The 15,920-nt window shown below is 40.4% G+C and overlaps 1 protein-coding gene across 7 annotated transcripts in view; it reads left to right on the forward strand.

The window, feature by feature from the left end:
* Window positions 1-15,920, forward strand: part of NAA60 (N-alpha-acetyltransferase 60, NatF catalytic subunit) — a 56,437-nt gene that overhangs the window by 20,646 nt on the left and 19,871 nt on the right. For 6 of the 7 annotated variants that reach the window (XR_001623565.2, XR_470276.3, XR_008913568.1 and 3 more), the window contains 3 exons: window positions 2,904-3,019; window positions 11,632-11,761; window positions 15,007-15,103. Coding sequence is in view for 1 of the 7 variants with exons in the window: in XM_001370212.4 (XP_001370249.1) it covers window positions 2,910-3,019; window positions 11,632-11,761; window positions 15,007-15,103 (337 nt within the window). In the remaining 6 variants the exon portion in view is untranslated. The remainder of the gene's footprint in view (window positions 1-2,903; window positions 3,020-11,631; window positions 11,762-15,006; window positions 15,104-15,920) is intronic. The other variant, XR_008913569.1, reaches the window with a different exon arrangement.

The following is a 15,920-nucleotide window of genomic DNA, read 5'->3' on the forward strand; positions in this document are numbered from 1 at the left end:
TAATGTTTGTGCCATCCTCTGAGATTATCTCTAATTCATTTTGCACATATCTTATTTGTACCTAGGTGTTTGTGTGTTGTCTCACCCCATTAAACAGTAAATTCCTTTAGAGCACTAATTTGTTTTATCATTTTTATATCCCCATTGCTTATCACGGTGCCTGGCACATAGTAGGAGCTTAATGAATGCTTGTTGACTTGATTTGTTTGTTGGTGGTAATGGCTCTTCTCTTAATTGGAGTGACATTCCTGGCAGTGAGATTGAGTACATATGTCAAATGGCTTGTCTATTTTGGTACGTATCATAATTTCTGAAGTGGTGTGGCTTGGTGGAAAGATCATTGGACTTGAAGTCAGAAGACCCGACTTCAAGTCTTGCTCCTGTTGTTGTTCAGTCATGTCCAATTCTTCCTTAAACCCTAAGACCATGGCTATATTGGTGAGGATATGAGATTGGTTTCCCATTTCCTTCTCCAAATGTACCTCGTGCAGCAATGGGGAACCTTTAGAGATCAAGTACTGTGCCCTGCTCCTTTGCCCCCCCCCCTTTTACCCCACACAGGGGAGGGAGGAAGAGCTTCCATTGGGCTGCTGGGGGGAGGGAAGCAGCTCTGCTCTTCCTTTCTAGTTACAAACTGGGGGGGGGGTGCCCACAGAGAGTGCTCCGTATGCCCTCTGGCACCTGTGCCATAGGTTCACCATCACTGATCTGTCAGTTCTAACAGAGGTTAAGTGACTTGCTGAAGATCACACAGCTAAGGAGTGTCTGAAACTGGATTTGAGTTTAGGTGTTCCTGACTCCAAGCTCAGTACTCTCTCCACTGAAACACTATCCCAAGGCTACACCTCTAGATTTGAACTCATGTCTCCCTGACTACAGGCTCCAGTCTGTGCTCCCTTCCTCATCCCTCATCTCTGCCCTCTAACATGCTGCATCCCAATCTGTTCCTCACAACTCTCATGGGGTTGGAGGTACAAGAATTTGCCTCCCTATTATACAGAGGAAATGGAGGCTCAGAAATAAGTGACTTGCCTGGAGTTAAACAGCTAGTAACTGTTAGAAATCTTTACTGTTAGGGGCCACTGTGGCTCAGTGGTTGAGAGCACTGAGCCTGAAATCAGGAAGACCTGAGGTGAAATCCAGTCTCAGACACTTCCTAGCTATGTGACCTTCAGTGAGTCACTTAACCTTTGTATACTGAGGAGGCAGGTAGGTGGCTGAGTGGATTGAGTGCTTGCATTGAGGGGTGTGGTTTAATGGGAAATACTGCCTGAGTTGAAATTCCTGGCTCTCTCATTTATTAGCTTTATGGCTTTGGGCACAAGTATCCCACCCTACCCTTTCCCTGGGATAGCACTGGATGAGAATGGGGAATAGAAAGTTAGCCAAGTTGGTTGAAATGGACCTTCTTTGAAGCAGAAGTCATCTGAGAGAAGATTGGACAGGCAGATTGAAAGCAGGTTGAGGAGGGCCTTGAATGACAGTCAAGAATTTTAATTTTATTTCATATGTAATGGGGAGTCAAAAAGGGTTTCTGTGAGAGAATGTTTTCTGTAAATTTACTGTCTTTAGCGTCCTTCACTACTTTCTTACCTTGTCTCATCTCTTAAAAAGGAAGCAGGACCCCTATTCTAACTTCGATTAGAATGACACTGTATTCTGCTTTATGTAAGGAAATGGGGAGAGGGGGGCGCTACATGCCTGACCTAGATGATGTGAACTTCACTGATTGAAAACATATGGTGTTAATTTGGGAAAGTGGTCTAGTGTTTATTTCCCTGGAAAATTTTAATCAGGGGTCCTCACCTCCTAGTTGTCCAGTTGAGATCTTGGGACCTAAAAAACAAACAAACAAAAAGAAAACTCTGACTTCCTGGATAGAAATCAGTCTTTTCAAATATAAACTTAGCTCAAATTCACTTGGAGATCCAGCAAGTCCTGTCCCTCTTTCCTGCCCTGGGGTTGTTCTGGCTTTGAAGTTGCTGTTTGCCTGAGCCTGAGAACTGCCTGGTTCTCTTCCCAGCAATCACTGTTCTCAGGGGCTTGGAAAAGATTCCATGTTCTTCAGAACCTGGCAGGCTTCTGGGCTTGCGTGGTTACTTCTTCTTGTTGTTTTTTTACCTTTTTGTAAAATAGAACTAGATTAGAGGTGAAGCTAGAGGTGACTAAACTCATCTGTCCTTATGTATTCTACAACAGAAGAAACTACAGGCACACCATGTGGATGTTGGTGACTAAAAGCCACACCCTCAAAGGGAGAGCCCTGTGAAAGGGAAAAAATATTTAGGCAAATCCTTAAAAGTGTATTCTTTGGATTTGGAATTTAAAAACCTGGTTTTGAATCCAGGGTTTGCCATATTGGAGTGTATGTGTATGTCCACATGTGTGTACAATAGTCCATAGTCAGTAAACATTTATTAAGTGCCTACTACGTGCCAGGCATTGTGTATGTGTGTGTGTGTACAAATTCTAGGGCACACTCGGGTTTTAAAAACCAGTGGGGGGGGGGGTGAGATATAACCTTTATTTACACTAGTATGCCATCTAAAAATATGAGCTAAAGCTAACCAAGGTGCTTTTGTTTAGGATAAAGAAAGTTACTAGAAAAAATGAGATGATTGTATTGTGACCATTGTTCCCCAACCCCCAACACAGAGCCAGGCCCTAGGAGGCAGGAGACATGGATTCTAATTTGAACACTATCACCAACTGGCTTTGTGACTCTGGGCAGTTTTACTGTCCAAAGCCTCAGACACAATATGTAGCCTTTCTCAGGGTAATTGAAAGAAGTAAGTAGATATGAAGCTATTTAGAAAGTCTAAAGAAAAGAGGTGGGGAAGAGTCAAATAGTGGTAATATGGACTAGATTCTCCCCTTCCTAATGCATTGCCCTTTAATTCCAGGCGTGAATGACAGAGGAAGTGCCCTCCAGTGCACTTAGTGAGGTCAACCTACGTCTTCTTTGCCACGATGACATAGACACAGTGAAGCAGCTCTGTGGTGACTGGTTCCCAATTGAGTAAGTAAAATCTGAATTTAAAAACCCTGTTCTTTGGGTCTACAAATTAGAAGGCATTTAGGGGACACACAGAAACTAGAATGGACCTTAGACTCTAAAGCTCTAATGTCAGGGCCAAAAGGGACCTTAGAGAACATCTAGTCCAGAAATTCTTAGCCTTTTGGGAGGCCTGGGCTACTTGGCAGTCTAGTGGACAGAAACCTATGGACTCTTTTTCAGAATGATGTTTTAAAATGAAAAAAAAAAAGTGAAATTACAAAGGAAACCTATCTAGTTGTCAGGATATTTTTTTAAGAAGCAAAAACAAGTTCACAGACTCCAGGTTAAGAACTCCTGGTCTAATCTAACCCTTCTTAGAGAAAACAGTTCTGGAGAATTGATTTATTCCTAGTCCCATGACTAGTTAGTGACAGAGCTGATACTTAAACTCACTTTCCTAACTCCCAGGCCACTCTTTTGAAATAATATTTGTAAAGCACTTTTAGCACAGTGCTGGCACATAGGTGCTTCATGAATGTTTATCTTCTCCTTTGTTCCCCTTTTTACTGCTCTCTCTCTATCCCTTTAAAAGACTCTTTAAGATAGATACTTCCTCCCCAGATTATACTGCCAAGATCCCTGACTAAAGCCAGATAGTGCCGGTTCTTCAGGAATTGGGAAAGGAAGGCTTTGTGGAGGAGGAAGAGAAGGTCCAGTGAACTGAGTCTTGGGGGTATGGAAGATTCACAAGCTAAGATTGGGGTATGTGGTTGGGGAAGCAAGGACATTCCAGGTGTAGGAAATGGTATACACAAAGGGCTGGAGGTGGAAGAGTTCAAGGTGCACTGAATGAGTATGTCACATAAGTTAGTTTGTAGCGTAGTTGTGTAATGCCAAGTGTAAGTAGCATTTGAATCATCTCTTTCCATTTACTTTTCTTATTTCTTTGACTCACTCTCTATGGGGTGCCCCACCTGTACTCCCCTCTGCCTAAAGATGACATATAACAACCCAGTGCCAGCTAAACTCTCCATTTTGCTGCTTAACTTCTTCAATTCTGGGCTGTCTTGATATGGCCCTTTTACAGTGTCCTCTAAAGATGCAGTAAGCCTTTAAAGCTCTCATAACTCATTAGCTGAAGGAAAAGCTGCTTTTTGCTTCTCATACCCACTTCCCCCATCCCTACCTGGTGGTGTTGCTGCTGCTGTCCTAGGATGTAACTTCCTGAAGCAAGGTGATACAACTGAGTGGGACATGAACCCATGTCCTCTGAGTCAAGATCTGAGACTTCTCCCTGTGCAGTGTTGCCTACAAGTAAATTAGACCCTATTATTAGGGAAGATTCAGAGACTAATGGTTGTAGTCAGATATCTGGCCTTTAATTTATGTCTGTTTATTCAGCAGTAAATTTATCCAACAAAATTGAGCATTTGTTAAGTACCTGTCACCTGTTTTGTAAGAGGGCATATTCTTTGGGGAAGGAAAAAAAAATATCTAAGCTTGCATTTTTTTAATCTGAGTTCTCCTATACCTTTGGTACAAGGGCAGATTCTTTAGAGATAATTGTAGTAGTATAACTTCGGTGTGGAGGGCGTGACCAAGCACAGTAGCAGTCTAATTAAACAGGACCTGATATAGCAGTAAAGGCCGGCGGTGATAGAATGGCATGTTCCCTATTAAATCTAAGAACAGCCATTTATTAAGTGCCCGCTGTAGAGAAAGCACCATATTAGTACCTGGGGAAATAGGAAGCATAGATGACATACTATTCCTGGCCTCATGGAGTTTATATTTTGATAAAGGAGATTGGACACAAATATATGATTATGAGATAGACTAATAGAAGATGTGAGTAAAGTGGTAAGATTTGACTGTTTGAATTGGAACTTGAACAATGAATAGACTTTCAGTAGACAAAGTTAGGGGAGGGAGGGTGTTCTAGGTATTAGGAATTGAGAGACAAGAAAGTGTGTTTGTGTACAGGTGGATGACAGTAAAGAAACTACAGTTTGGAAGTTCAAAGTATTGTGAGATATACTGGAAAGGCAGTGTGCCAGCACTTTAGGGGGGACCATGAATACCTGGCTAAGGAGTTTGGGTTGTGTCAGTAGGCGAGAAGGCTAAAAAGTTCTGATCAATGAGGTGACATTCACAGCCATGCCAGATTAATCTGGCACCTTTATGAAGGATAGTTTGGAGAGTAATGGATATCCCAGACATACCTGAACTGTTGCATTAAAGAACACCTTAAGGGACTGATAGGTGACTCAGTGGATTGAAAGCCAGACCTAGGGACAGAAGGTCCTGGGTTCAAATATGATCTCAGATTCTTCCTTATTGTGTGATCCTTGGCCAGTCACTTAATCCCCATTGCCTATTAAAAAAAAATACCACCACTGCCTATGAACCAAAATCTGCTCTTACACAGTTGACTTTGAGAATACAAGATTCTATCATGCTGATTTCTTCTTATTAATGTTCTCCCCCTTCCCGCCATGTGCTTCTTTGTGTTAAGGGTAAATTTTTGGGTTGAGACTAAATATATTATTTAGTGGTCACAAGGGATTTAAATTCTAAATCCCAATGAAATACTCAAGTCAGAATGGAATTTTATGGTGGTTTATTTACAATAGAATGAAGAAATTGAGAAGGAGAAAGAGGGATGTAACCATGAAAATATGGTTTGCCAAGACTGTGAATTGCCAAAACTGTAAAGGTTTTGGCCAAACTGTAAAGATAATTTTTAGTGTCTTGATTTATATTAAAAATAAGTGGTCACCATGGGAAAATTCCCAAATATGAAAATACCCAAGTCAACTGGGTTTTATGGAGATTTTAATTAATACAAATGAAGGAATTAGGGAGGGAGATAGGGGGAGGGGGGGACAGAGAGATAGAGACAGAGAGAGAGGGAGAAAGACACAGAGAGAGAGGGACAGAGAGAGAGAGAGAGATATCAGTATCAATCACCACAAGATCCAAGCAAGCGCTAGTCCTTCACTGAAATCCTCATCTCCTGAATTAAGTTCAGAGACTCTCCTCTGAACCCCTGAACTGAGTTTCGAGCTCCAATTCAACTTCCAAACTGAACTCATATTTTAGCTGAATTCAATTGCCTTAATTTGTTCCTTCGCTTCCTTTTAAAGATATTTGTTCTCATCTTTGGTTCTCACCTTCTATGGTTAGGAAAAAAACCTCTTGAGTATTTCACACCTCTTGTTAAGCTTGCCGTTTGTAAGTTGCTTGACCTTTTAGTGACTAATTTAGCCTTTATAGGTACTTAGCACCCTTTTGTATTAGATCTAAAAATAAACCACCTAGCTTAAGATTTTTGCTTTACTATAAGTATGTTAGGGACTTTCATTGTTCAATCAGGAGTTTACAACTTTTATCTTCCCCTAAGGCACTGTCTGAACAGGGTGGAGTAATTTTAAAAGTTCTCAATACATTCCTGATCAAATACCTCCATTGTTAAAAATGGGGAATAGCTAGACAAAATCTTCTAAGGTACAGTCTGAGTAGTTTTAAGATTCACAGAGAAAGGGGTAAAGATCTATACCAGCCTGGCCTGAGCCAGGGGGAGTTCAGAGGCCTCTCAGCCAAGGGGCCTTCCCAGAAGATTAAATCTAGTTCAGCTTCCAGGTAGGAGGCCTCCTTCAAGATGAGGGACTTCTTGAAGGCTGGAACCTTCAGAAGAGTCAAGGGAAAGGGAAGTCAGCCTTAACACACATGTTACCATGTAGTCGCCTAAGGGAAGCACCCACACTTCAGAGCTCACCCAAGGTCTTTACATCACTTCCTGTGTCTCACATGTAGCCAGGGGGTCAGTCAGCCATCTCTGATTTGTCACTTGCTAGCACATGCCAGTCATAGGCCTTCCTCTTCCACACTCAATCCTTAAGTGGGGGTGTATACATTCCTGGTTGCTAGAATTCTAAAGACTAATAAGCAGGGTGGGGTAAAACCATTTGTGACATGAATTTACTCCATTTTGTTTCTTTTCCCATTTCTCTTAGTATTAACCTCTTTTTTTATCTCCAGTTTTATATATATGTATATATATTTATGCATACATATATCTATATACTTATTTGTGTCTTGGCATTTCATCCTATACAGTTTGTCACTGTTCCCTCTAAGTATAATTCTTCTAGCTACCCAGGTGATAATAACAATTTTTAAGAGTTGCCAATATCCTCTTTTCTTGTAGGGATATATATCATTTTAACTTATTGGGTCCCTTAAAAAAAAAGTTTTGTTGTTGTTTTTTTCCCCTTAATTACCTTTTGGTGATTCTTTTGAGTTCTGTGTTTGGGCATCAAATTTTCTGTTCCAGTTTGGTCTTTTCTTTACAAATGCTTGGAAGTCTTCTATTTTATTAAATGACTATACTTTTCCCCCTGCAAGAATATAGTCAGTTTTGCTGGGTAGTTGATTCTTGGTTGTAGACCTAATTGCCCTGCTTTCTGGAATATCATATTCCATCCCTTTCGGTCCTTCAGTGTAGATGCAGCCAAATTTTTTCATTCTTTTGATTTTGTTTTATAGTTTTGTGCTGCCTTGTGAAGTTGCTTGCTTCTAATTGTTGTATTCTGTTTTTTAAAGACTGAATTTCATCCCTAGCTTTTTGGTCATCCTCTTTCTGGTCTGATTTTCTTTGGAAGTCATTTTTCATCTCCTTTGTCTCATTTTCAAGCTGATTAATTTTGTCTTTCAAGACACTATTTTCTCATTTTAGTTCAAGTGCCTCTGTTTCCAGATAACTTATCTTGCTTTTTAAGTTCTTTTCCCAGTTGTCTTCAGCCTCTCCTAATTGTGTTTTGAATTGTATTTTGAGTTCTTCCAAAGACTCTGTCCAATTCACTGGAGTTTCTGTTTTTTTGTTTGTTTGTTTGTTTGTGGTTTTTTTTTGCTTGCTGTTCCTTCATCCTTCTTTGTTCCATTTGCTCTTTGTTCATTGCCTGGATAGAAGCTGTCAATTGTAATTTCTTTTTTCTTTTTCTGTTGTTTGCTCATATTTGCCCATTCTTTTACCCCTGTAGTTGCCCATAGTCTTGCTCCTCTCATTATGTCCTGGATCTGTGGGGTTGGGCTTTTCTGTCAGCCTTCACCCTTGGAGTTTAGTCAGCAAAGCTCTCAGAGCAGTCTGTGGGGGAGGGGTGTTGGAGCTTGAGCTTCCCTGCCCTCTGAAGGCTTGGTAAGATTAAGCTGTGGATCTTGCAGAGCTGGATGTGCCCTGAGGCCAAAACCTTGGGAAGGGGGGGCAATATGGAGTGTACCAGCTGCTATTAGGCTGCCTCCTCTATGATTCTCCTCCAGCTGCCTCCCAGCCACCTGTGTTCAAAGCCCTGAGCCTGGCATAGCTCTGCCCTCAAGGTACTCCCTCCAGACTAGCGCCCTTGCCCACCCAGGGATTCTAGCCACTGCTGGAGGCTCGGTACTGTAGGTGGGGGAGGGGTCCTGGGACCTTCCTTCTTCCTTCCCCTTAAACCCAACTGTTCTCAAATTCAGGCTTTTGGGAGGGGGTGTCCCTTTTAAGTTGAGTCCAGAAGGAGGGTTCCTTAGCTCTGTCCTGTTGTTAGATTTGGTTTTCAGTCCCCTAGGGGCATTTTGTTTTTAATTGGCAAGGAAGGGTTTTCAGAGGCCTGAACTTTCGCTGCCTATACACTGCCTCTACACCTCCATCCTGACTCCTCCTACTGTTTATTATTATTATTATTTTTTTAAACCCTTACCTTCTGTCTTGGAGTCAATACTGTGTATTGGCTCCAAGGCAGAAGAGTGGTAAGGGTTAGGCAATGGGGGTCAAGTGACTTGCCCAGGGTCACACAGCTGGGAAGTGTCTAAGGTCATATTTGAACCTAGGACCTCCCATCTCTAGGCCTGGCTCTCAATCCACTGAGCCACCCAGCTGCCCCCTCTACTGTTTATTATTTAAAAAGCATTTGATTTAATAAAGTAACATGCCACTTTAAAGGCTTTCCAACTAGATGTATTCTGTGCTTATATCAAAATTATTCAAGACTATGTGAAGGCTATAGTAAGAGAGAACCCCTCTGATCCTGAAAATCAGGGGGGCCAAAGGTGTCCTCTGCTATTAGTCATGGAGGAGACATAGCTCAGAGTCCAAGTGGATGAGAGATTCCTTATGGATGGTGAGGACTTCCAGATGCTTCTGTTTGTAGATATTGTGCTAGTTGCACCAGGCCCTAAAACACATTATGATCAAGATATACAGTTGGATAGACAGCCTATAGAGCTTGTACATTGGGATTGGAGTTGGAGGGGTAGCAGAGGTGTTCCATGTAGGTGTTGGATATACGTTGTTTGTGTTTTCTGTTATGTGTGGGTATACCTTGAACAGACAGTGCCAATGGGCAATGAATTAGGTCCATATTTAAATAAGAGGAGGAAATAGGTTAGATTGCTTTTAGGAAGTTGCAAAAATTCTTTAATGATAATAAATTACTCCAAGAAATAAAGTCCTACTTTTTAAAAAATGTTTTATTATATATTTACTAATATAATCCATCCTAACTCTACTCTCTGTAGAGTCATCCCTTACTATAAAGAATTAAAAAGAAGGGAAAAAGGCAGCTCAGCAAAACTAACCAACATATCATCTGAGTCTGATAATCTATGCACCCCTACATCCCTACTTCTTCAAAGAGGTATATTTTCTCATCTCTTCTTCAGGACTAAGCTCAATCAGTTTAGCTTTCAGTTTTGTTGTTCTTGTTCTGTCATTTATACTATGGTCATCATGTATATTGTTTTCCTGGTATTTTTTTCATTCTGTATCAGTTCCATAGAACTCTTCCTATGTTTCTCTGAATCTTTCATGGACAAAGTTTCTTGCAGCTCAGTAATATTCCATTATATTCATGTAACACTGGTGGTATATGGGTGCCAGTCATGTTATAGAATCCAAAGAAGAAAAATGAGTCTCACTCACAGAATGCAGTAGAGAAGCACACCGTAGAGTGAGCAAGCTGTGATATATATAACAAATAAGAAACTTCAGAGAAAAACTGGAGTAAGAATGTCACTCAAAAAAATGTGATGAAAAAAATGGGCTGGGCATATGCTTTTGAAAGTGAGGAATAATGGTGAATTTAAAAAATGGATAAAAATTAATCTCAGAGACTTTATACTAAATGTATAAGTATTTATTAGTAAAGATAAAGATAGTGAGAAATAAGGTTTCCAGCCTTTCTAACCTAAAGTCTCTAGCCTAGTTAATTTTGCCCCATCAGGTCCTACATTCTCTATGTGTCCTGGTTTGTTTCATAAGTGGGGGGCCAGTACCCACATGGTCCAGCCAGACAAATTAAGGATCCTTCATTTGACCTAAGATTTCACCTCAGTCGCCATATGTCATTCCCTGACTTCTGCCAATCAGGAATCTTGCCTGCCACTCTGGCAAATTAAGTCATATGACTCTATGACTCCTATAGCTACTTAATTATGATGAGTCTCCTGGGATTGGACTAGGTTGCAGGTCCCTCGGATATTTGACTCACATAGTGGATAGTCCCAGAGCTCCACTGGTGGCCTCATTACATGAGTAGAGTTATAGAAGATTATGGACAAAAGTCACACATGATGAATAGGTGTGGATGAGTGTTGGCGGGAGTAGCCAAATCAGTGGGATCACAAATCCATTCAAATATTTGAGTATGGGGCCTGGTAACACCAGGAGTTGAAAGGAAGGATTTCAGTAGATATTGAACTAATATTCAGAGAGCTTTAAGAGCTAGATTATTGACTAGGCAACTGATGTGGGATGTCTTAAGTACAGAGTAAGTGAAAGGCACAGAAAAATATTTAATCATCTAATTGAACAAGACCAAATAAATCAGTATAACCCCTTAAAAGTAGAAAGGAGAAGTTAGTATGTTTTCTTAATGAAACTAGTGTATATTATCTTAAAATACATATACTAGTCACCATTTATTAAGCATCTGCTATGTGCCAGGCACTGTGCTAAACCCTGGGAATATGAAGAGAAGCAAAAAATAGTCCTTGTCCTCAAGAAGCTCACAGTCTGATGGGGGGAGGAAGCATGCAAACTGTATAAATATAATCTTTGAGATAAATTGGAAATAATCTGACGAAAAGCACGAGCATTAAGGGGGATTAGGAAGGACTTCATTTAGAAGATGGGTTTTGACTGAGATTTGAAGGAAACTAGGGAAACCAAAAATCAGATTAAGGAGGGAAAAAATTCCAGGCATGAGAGAGAATGTGTGAAAATGCCTGAAGCAGAGTGATGGCATGTCTTGTGTGATGAATAGCAAGGAGGCCACTATCACTACATTACAGAGAAGATGAATGTAAAGTGTAAGAAGACTGGAAAAAGAAGGGGAGAGAGACAAGATACAAAGGACTCTGAAAGTCTAACGGGATTTCATATTGATTCTGGAGCTTATCAGGAGCCCTGGAGTTTATTGACTGGGACAGGGGGGAACCTGTATTTTAGGAAGATCACTTTAGCAGCTAAGTGAGGATGGACTGGAGTGGGGAGACAATTGTGGCAGGCAGATCCACCAGCAAGTTCTTAGTAGTAGTCCAGGCGGGAGGTGCCACCCTGTACACACACCACTGATCTCTTTGTTTGTTTCTCTTTGTAGGTACCCTGACTCATGGTATCGTGACATCACTTCCAATAAGAAATTTTTTTCTCTTGCTGCAACTTACAGAGGAGCCATTGTGGGTATGATAGTTGCTGAAATAAAAAGTAGGACAAAGGTACATAAAGAGGTAAGTAGAAGAGTACCTTTGATCCTTCAGAAAATCCATATATTTTGTTTTGTCCAGCAGTAGGGGAGAGCGGAGTTGGGAGGGAAGAACATCTCTTCCATTCTCTCAATAAAAGTAATTCATCGTGAGCTGCTATGGTAAGCAATACTTCAATCTTGGCACTTACGTGACTTGACCCTTAGATAACAGATATACCATCAGCCCATATGTGAAACCTTTCCAGTTTGATAGGTCCTACTAGCTTTAGGACTTTTGTTTCAGAAGATTAGAGTACTGAGCTCACCTTCACACACATTGAGGCATAGAAAAAAAGACTTTAGTTAAAGACAGATATGTCAGAAGGAAAAATAATGATTTTTCCCTATGTCAGAAGGAAAAATAATGATTTTTCCCTTTCTTCTTTTCTATAGTCAGGGTCAGTAGAGATTCCAGCAGAATTGTTATTTGCATCTTTGATTGTTTGCATTTGACTTTTTGTGGTCAGAGAATCAGATTAGAACTTGTAGAATTTGTTATGACATTTTTCCCTTTTTTAGATTGAGTAGATGTTATTGATCCTTTTGGGGAAGGGGGTTTTTCTTGATGCCAGGGTGTTGAGGAATCAGGATGTGCTAGAAACAATAGGTAGTATTAACATTTTCAAGACATGAAATTTTGGGAGATCTTGCCTCTTGCATTAAATTCTCTTCTCCTATCTACCATATTAACCCATCTCTGTTCTCTGATAACATCAAATATCAAAGCCTAGGTCCTCCAGGAAGATTTCCTTTATTGTTCTTATTTCTTTTTAAATTTTTTTCATTTTAAAATTACATTTCATTCTGACTTGAAACAAACACTAAATAATATTTTCCTATTTATTTCATGTCCCAATAGTAAGGGCTCTCATACAGTTAAAAAGCATCTGAGGTCATATTTGAACCCAAGATCTCCTGTCTCTAGGCCTGCCTTTCAATCCACTGAACTATCTAGTTTCTCCCCTCAATATTTACTTTTGTAATTATTGTATTTCTATGTTGGTTATTTGTTTATTTCATTTCTTTTTTTAAATAATTCAGATCTTTAAGACAAAAACCATAATTTTGTCTTTACTATAGAAAATAGTTGGCTCAAAGACATACTATTAATATCTTTTGGCTTTTGTATAGTGCTTTATGGTATATAAAGTATTTCCTTATGATAATCTTGTTATAAGGAATCATACCTTGCCAGTATCATTATTTCCATTGTATATGTGGGAAATTGAGACTTGGTGTGGTTAGGTGAAAGGGGTGGAACTGGAAGTCTTCCTATTACAGATCCAAGATCTCTCACCTTCTAACCTCTGTAATTCCTATAGGCACCCAAGCGATACTCATGCATTGTGACTCAAACCTTTATAATTTACAAGTGTAAGACACTGAAGAAATATGAATATCAATGGAGCATTCTGTTCCCTCCAGATGGTCTCCTTATAGGTTTGAATGCAGAATAGTTTTGAATTACAAGATGGATTCATAAACAAAACCAATATCTATCTAAATTATTTGCAACCTAAAGCAACTAGCTGGTGGTTTGTTTTTTTTTTCTGTCCACTTTTTTTCTATTTACAAAGAAAGAGGAAAGGTAGCTAGGTGGCTGAGTGGATTAAGAACCAGACCTGGGGATGGAAGGTCCTGTTTTCAAATGTGACCTCAGACACTTACTAGCTGTGTGACCCTGGGCAAGTCATTTAACCCCAGTTGTATAGCCCTTTACTACGTGTCTGCCTTGGAACCAATACTTAGTATCAATTCTAATACAAAAAGTAGGAGGTTTTTAAAAAATAAATTTTTAATTAAAAAAAGGAAGAGGAAAAGTCTTTTTTTTCCCCTAGAAAACCCAAGGATTGCTCTAGTGGGTTATCATCTTGGTTGGCCCAACCTGATGTCTGATTTCTAAACTGTGGCCTCAAGAGACCTCTTGTGTAAGAGCATAGTTAGTTCTTCTTGAAATTATAGCATGGTGAAAGGTAGTGTGATATAGTGGTGGGAACACTGGGTATGGAGTCAGGAGAGAGAACTGGGTTCATATCCTGCCACTGGTATTTACTAGTACTTCCTAGGCCTGCCAGAGTTCCTTACTAGAAAGCCAGAGGTACTTGGTTTAGAGCTGTTGCCCTCCCCATCTCCATGTGTCTGAGGCATTCCTCACTTCCTCTGTCCAGCAGCCAGTGGCAGCGCTTCCTCCCCTGTCTGGGGTAAGGCTTGGGTGGGATGGGAAGGAATCACATGCTACATGAGGGAGCTGTGAGGAAGCTGTGCAGATGGCAGTCTGTGAAGTCTGTGGTAAAGGTGATTCTTGTGATGGGGTTGGGTTGAACTGGATGTGTGGGGAGAATCGCTCACAGAATGGTGCAGAGCTGGAGGGGAGGGGAGTGCTGGGGCTGCTCTCCTCCCCTTCACATGTTCCTCTCATCATCTACCCTTCTGCCCAGGAACCCAGTGGGAGCTCATCCTCCCTCTTATCTGGAGTAAGGGGGGGGGTGCATCACAGGCTGAGGGGCGAGGCTTGGCACTTAGTCTGGGGATTTGGGGGGACAGGGTCTGGTACTCCGTCTCTAATAGGTTCACCATCACTGGCCTAGGAACTCCAGAAGTCACTATACTCTTGGAGGTGAAGTTTCCCATTGTAAAAAGAGGACGATACTGTGTGTATTACCTATTTCATAGACTTATTGTAAAGACAAGACTTTATTTATCTATTTATTTATTCATTCATTTATTTATTTTTTGAATAACCTGTAACTTCTGTCTTAGAATCAATACTATGTATTGGTTCTAAGGCAGAAGAGTGGTAAGGGCTAGGCAAAGGAGGTCAAGTGACTTGCCCAGGGTCAAATAACAGGGAAGTGTCTGAGGCCAAATTTGAACCCAGGATCTCCTGTCTCTTGGCCTGGCTCTCAATCCACTGAGCCACCCAGCTGCCACCAAAACCTTAAGGCACCAAAGAAATGTGAATCAGAACTGTCATAGTAGAGCTCTTTACAATTTAAAAGGCACTATCTTCCAAACACACCTTTAAGGTAGGTAGTGCAAATATCAATATTCATTTTATAGATGAGAAAACTGAAGTCTAAAAAGTGAAATGCTTTACCCAGAGTTTCCTAGATAGTATCAGAACCAGGATCTGAATCCAGATCTTTTCTTATTCAGTGTGCAGTTCCCATTATATGAATGTCTGCCTCCAATATTAACCTAACTGTTTTTTCTTTAAATTCTCTACAGGATGGAGATATTCTAGCCTCAAACTTCTCTGTTGATACACAAGTCGCATACATCTTAAGTCTAGGAGTGGTAAAAGAGTTCAGAAAGCATGGAATAGGTAAGACTGGTCAGAGTGCCCTCTCTGGGTGAGTGGGCAATATGCTGAGATTCCTTGTTTGGATTTTTCTCTTGCTTTGAGTTTCATGAATGTGGAAATGACAGATTTAGAAATTGAATGTTAGCACTAGGAAACAAATGTGGATCTAATTGCTCATATTTCTCTTGTGCTTTAAAGTTTACAAAATATTGACAATAATCTCATACAGTGGGTAGTGTAAATATTCTCATTTCACAAATGAAGGAAATGAAGCACCTGCTATTGTGACTAAGGGCTTTTAACCAAGGTTCTTCTGACTCCAATCTAATTGTCTTTCCATTCTGTCCCATTGGATCTCCCTGAGGAAATGGAATAAAGTATGGGAGTTGTTCTATTACACTGCACTTCTTTGTTACATAGAATGTGAAGAACAAAAAGGGACTTTTGGGATTGGTGAAGATATCACAGAATCCTAGAGCTAGAGGTGGAAGGCACCTTGGAGACTGAGTTTTACCCCTTTTGTTTTACAAATGAGGAAACTGAGGCGCCCAGGGAGGCGAAGTAACTTGCTAATGGTTATAGGTAGTGTTAGAGATAGCATTTGAACCCATGTCTTCTGGCTTCAAAGCCAGTATACTCTTTCCATCATACCATATTGCTGTTAGAAAGTGACCTGTTTAAATGTCTTTTTTTTTCTTTTTTAATCCTTCCTTCTGTTGTTAGAATCAGTACTGTGTATCTGTTCAAAGGCAGAAGAGTGGTAAGGACTAGTCAGTGGGACTTAAGTGACTTGCCCAGGGTCATTAAAATCTTTTTAAAAGGCTTACTGATACCTTTT

Source organism: Monodelphis domestica, chromosome 7 (genome assembly GCF_027887165.1).
Source record: "Monodelphis domestica isolate mMonDom1 chromosome 7, mMonDom1.pri, whole genome shotgun sequence".
In the NCBI taxonomy this organism is placed as follows: domain Eukaryota; kingdom Metazoa; phylum Chordata; class Mammalia; order Didelphimorphia; family Didelphidae; genus Monodelphis; species Monodelphis domestica.